Genomic DNA, 5,000 nt, shown 5'->3' with positions numbered 1-5,000 from the left:
CCCGCTCTAAGAAGTCTCCGAGAAGAGTAAGAGCTTCCCTGACGTGCAGGAAGTGGAGATCGAGTGTGGTTTCCGGAGTGAGCAGATGCCGCTTGTTGACGAAGGAGGCGATGATGGCGGCGGCTTGCTGGTTGGCCCTCTGCATCGTCTCGTGGTGGATCCCCGCCAGCTGGCTGTAGTAGGCCGAGGCCAGGAAGAGCCCCTGACCGTGGGCGTCGAGGGACCGCGCCAGGAGGTCGTCCCTCTCTCGGCGATGCTCCAAGGCCTTCCATCGGTACTCCTGAGACTCGATGCGCTCTGATAGAAAGTTGAAATTGATGACTTGATATTCGGGGTGTTCGTCGACATAGAGGCCACTCATGTTGAAGTCAAAATCTGACACAGGACTCCACCGAGGGAACTCTGGTGCGATGTAAGAGTCGTAGGAAGCTGAGGCCATGATGACGACTGTGATGGTTGTGATGCCGCCTAAGGGCAGGACATAGTATTTATGCTCGTTCCCAGGCGAGTCTCAGGCCAGATGAGGTCAGCGAATTACATAATGTATTGTTATTATTGACAATAAATTCTTTCTGTTGTGCCAGGGTCATGTGAGGTCATGTACAAGTAAGGAGTAAAAATCCAAATAGTACATAATTAGCAAATTATATAATGTAGATATACACATATGAATATGTATATATATATGTATATATATGTATATATATATATATATATATATATATATGTATATATATATGTATATGTATATGTATATATGTATATATATGTTTACACTTATATTTATTTATTTATTCATTTATATGTATACATAAATGTGTATATGTATATATATATATATATATATATATATATATATATATATATATATATATATATATATGTATATATATATACATACATATATATATATATATATATATATATATATATATATATATATATATATGCGTATATATGTATATATACATATATACATATATATGAATATATATGTATATATGTATATATATATATATATATATATATATATATATATATATATATATATATATGTGTGTGTGTGTGTGTGTGTGTGTGTGTGTGTGTACTAATGAAAAGATTTCAGGTGGTCTTTCCAACATAGGCGGCATTACAGCTACCACAAACATATTTGTATACAGTAGACGAGTTTAGGGAGTCTCTTACATTATCCTTGATTTTGAAAGAAAACAACAACTGCCAACGGTATTAGTTTCCTTAAGGGCAGGTCTGGGAGTAATTGTGTTGTAATTAGGATTTTTTACATTGATCAATTTTCTAGTAAGTGCACGAGAAGGTTGGCCAATGCAGGGTAGATTTATACAAATATTATCTTAAGGGCAGTAGGTACAGGACCAAGGATTATGGAGAAAATCATATCAAGATTAGAAAAAGTTTACTTGATTTACAATTTCTCAAGGAATGCAAACTTAACAAACTAGTGCCGAAGTTTCTGAAAATAAAGACTTGGAAACTGGATCGTTTCACTAATAAAATATATAAAGAATTCCAAGAACAGTCTTTACACATACAAATAAAAAGTAAAACTGATGAAATGACAAAGAAAAAGAACTTGAAATTCAAGTCATCGTTAAACTTAGATGAACCTATTAGTGCTAGATTACAATCACTTAGCAAATTTCGTCACTAGAATCAAAGATAAAAAACGTAGTGATATTAAATTCAAACAAGAAAATAAATTGTTCCTTTTAGGTGTGGATAGCTTACATAACTCCGGTAACCCTGGCAAAGTAATATACAATTTGTCTGATTTTCCCTTATCCAAAAGATTTTAACTAAAGGTTTGAGGTATGCTATTACTCCACATAACTAACAGCTACCTAAATTTCTTCCACAGTTTGAAAAGCTTGCCGAAGGCTTTGAAAACATGACATTTAAGATAATATGTAAAATCTACCATTAAAAACTAGCCTTTTCTCGTTACTACAGTTTCATTTGTAACAAAATTGAGTCAGGAGTAAACAAAGATATTAAACTTTTGCAAGATTTAGGAAGCAATGGAGATATTACTGTTACTAAACCAGACAGAGGTCAAGGTTGTCCTTTTGAACAGGCATGATAACACAGATGAAATAATATCTTGTTTGACACCTCTAGATTTACCTTAGCCAATGGGGATCCTTTGAAAATTATTATTGGAACGGGCGACAAACTATAAATAGAGTATCAACTGAATTAAAGAAGCATGACGTAATTGACCAGCACATACGCAACCATACACGTAAATATATCCATATAAATGTATACATACACACATACAAACACACACATACCATATATATATATATATATATATATATATATATATATATATATATATATATATATGTATGTATGTATATATATATTCATATATATTTATATATATATACCTTTTAAAAGGGTATTTACAAGGTAATCATCTTATTTCAATTAAAATACATTTATTTCGTGTGTCATATAAAACAAAGTAAAGTTACAATGCTCAATTCTACAAGGTAACAGCAAGTCGTCCGGGATTCTGCTCAGTGTATCTTATCCGCTTCTGTTCCAGGAACTTGACGACTGCATCCTTGACTCTGGCGGGCCCGTTGCTGTGAGCTCCTCGACCCGTGACGATAACCAGCTGGCGCTCCTCCTCGTCCCCTTTGCGATGCTTCTCCCGCTCTAAGAAGTCTCCGAGAAGAGTAAGAGCTTCCCTGACGTGCAGGAAGTGGAGATCGAGTGTGGTTTCCGGAGTGAGCAGATGCCGCTTGTTGACGAAGGAGGCGATGATGGCGGCGGCTCGCTGGTTGGCCCTCTGCATCGCCTCGTGGTGGATCCCCGCCAGCTGGCTGTAGTAGGCAGAGGCCAGGAAGAGACCCTGACCGTGGGCGTCGAGGGACCGCGCCAGGAGGTCGTCCCTCTCTCGGCGATGCTCCAAGGCCTTCCATCGGTACTCCTGAGACTCGATGCGCTCGGATAGAAAGTTGCAATTGATGATTTGATTGTCGGGGTGTTCATCGACATACAGGCCATTCATATTGAAGTCAAAATCTGACACAGGACTCCACCGAGGGAACTCTGGTGCGATGTAAGAGTCGTAGGAAGCTGAGGCCATGGTGACGACTGTGATGGTTGTGATGCCGCCTAAGGGCAGGACAGAGTATTTATGCTCGTTCCCAGGCGAGTCTCAGGCCAGATGAGGTCAGCCGCTTACATAATGTATTGCTATTATTGACAATAAATTCTTTCTGTGTGCCAGGGTCATATGAGGTCATGTACAAGTAAGGAGTAAAAATCGAAACAGTACAGAATTAGCAAATTATATATTGTAGATGTACATATATGAATGTATATATATATATCTATATCTATATATATATATATATATATATATATATATATATTTATACTTATACTTATTTATTTAATTATTTATATATATGTATACATAAAAGTGTATATCTGTATCTATCTATCTATATATCTATATATATATATATATATATATACATATATATATATATATATATATATATGTATATATATATATATATTTATACTTATATTTGTCTATTTATTCATATGTATACATAAATGTATATATATACATACATATATATATATATATATATATATATATATATATATATATATATATATATATACATATATATGTGTGTGTGTGTGTGTATGTGTGCGTGTATGTGTGTATCCTAATGAAAAGATTTCGGGTGGTCTTTCCAACATAGGCGGCATTACAGCTACCACAAACATATTTGTATACAGTAGACGAGTTTAGGGAGTCTCTTACCATACTCTTGGTTTTGAGAAAATAATGCCAAACGGTATTACTTTCCTTAAGGGCAGGTCTGAGAGTAATTGTGTTGTCATTAGGATTTATTACATTGATCAATTTTCTGGTAAGCGCATGAGAAGATTGTCCAAGCAGGGTAGATTTATACAAATATTATCTTAAGGGCAGTAGGTACAGGATCAAGGATTATGGGGAAAATCATATCAAGATTCGAAAAGTTTACTTGATCTACAATTTAATAAATTAGTGCCCAAGTTCCTGAAAATTAAGACTTGGAAACTAGATCGTTTCACCAACAAATTACATAAAGAATTCCGAGAACAGCTTTTAGACAGAAATAAAGAGTAAAACTGATGAAGTGACAAAGAAAAAGAACTTGAAATTCAAGTCATCATTAAACTTAGATGAACCTTTTAGTGCTAGATTGCAATCACTTAGCAAATTTCGTCACTAGAATCAAAGATAAAAAACGTAGTGATATTAAATTCAAACAAGAAAATGAATTGTTCCTTTTAGGTGTGGATAGCTTACATAACTCCGGTAGCCCTCATAAAATAGTATACAATTTGTCTGATTTTCCCTAATCAAAAAGGTTTTAACTAAAGGTTTGAGGTATGCTATTATTCCACATAACTAAGAGCTACCCAAATTTCTTTCACAGTTTGAAAAGCTTGCCGAAGCCCTTGAAAAACATAACATTTAAAATAAGGATTCTCATGCAACACAATATGTAAAATCTACCATTAGAAACTTGGCCTTTTCACGTTACTAGAGTTTCACTTGTAACATAATTGGGTCAGAATTAAACAAAGATATCAAACTTTTACAGGGTCTAGGAAGCAATGAAGATATTACTGTTACTAAACCAGACAAAGGTCAAGGTTTTGTACTTTTGAACAGGCAGGATTACACAGATAAAATAAATGAATATTGCGTTTGACACCACTCGACTTACCTTAGCCAATGCGGATCATTTGAAAATCATTATTAGAAAGGAAGACAAAATAAATAGAGTATCAACTGAATTTATGCTTATACATACAGGCATAAACATACTTTTTAAAAGGGTATTTACCAGATAATCATCTTATTTCAATCATAATACATTTATTACATGTGTCGTGTAAAACAAAGTAAAGTTAGAACGCATAATGCTACAAGGAAATTGCAAGTCGTCCGG

At 34.6% G+C, this 5,000-nt stretch overlaps 2 protein-coding genes across 2 annotated transcripts in view; both read right to left on the bottom strand.

Moving 5' to 3' along the window:
• Nucleotides 1–2,512: 2,512 nt before the first annotated feature.
• Nucleotides 2,513–3,121, bottom strand: LOC147471301 (NEDD4-binding protein 2-like). Its single transcript, XM_086540198.1, has one exon. It carries the CDS (start codon nt 3,119–3,121, stop codon nt 2,513–2,515), a length of 609 nt encoding a protein of 202 aa, XP_086396324.1.
• Nucleotides 3,122–4,974: 1,853 nt separating this feature from the next.
• LOC147471300 (NEDD4-binding protein 2-like) overlaps nt 4,975–5,000 on the bottom strand; it is a 609-nt gene continuing 583 nt past the window's right edge. The window contains exon 1 of the mRNA XM_086540197.1: nt 4,975–5,000. This exon is cut by the window's right edge and continues 583 nt beyond it. Within this exon, the coding sequence (XP_086396323.1) occupies nt 4,975–5,000 (26 nt within the window).

The sequence above is a fragment of the Penaeus japonicus genome, unplaced genomic scaffold (genome assembly GCF_977035675.1).
Source record: "Penaeus japonicus unplaced genomic scaffold, GWHDUDI00000001_assembly GWHDUDI00000009, whole genome shotgun sequence".
Lineage (NCBI taxonomy): Eukaryota > Metazoa > Arthropoda > Malacostraca > Decapoda > Penaeidae > Penaeus > Penaeus japonicus.
The sequence above is the reverse complement of the archived record's forward strand: the minus strand, read 5'-3'. Positions and strand labels throughout refer to the sequence as shown.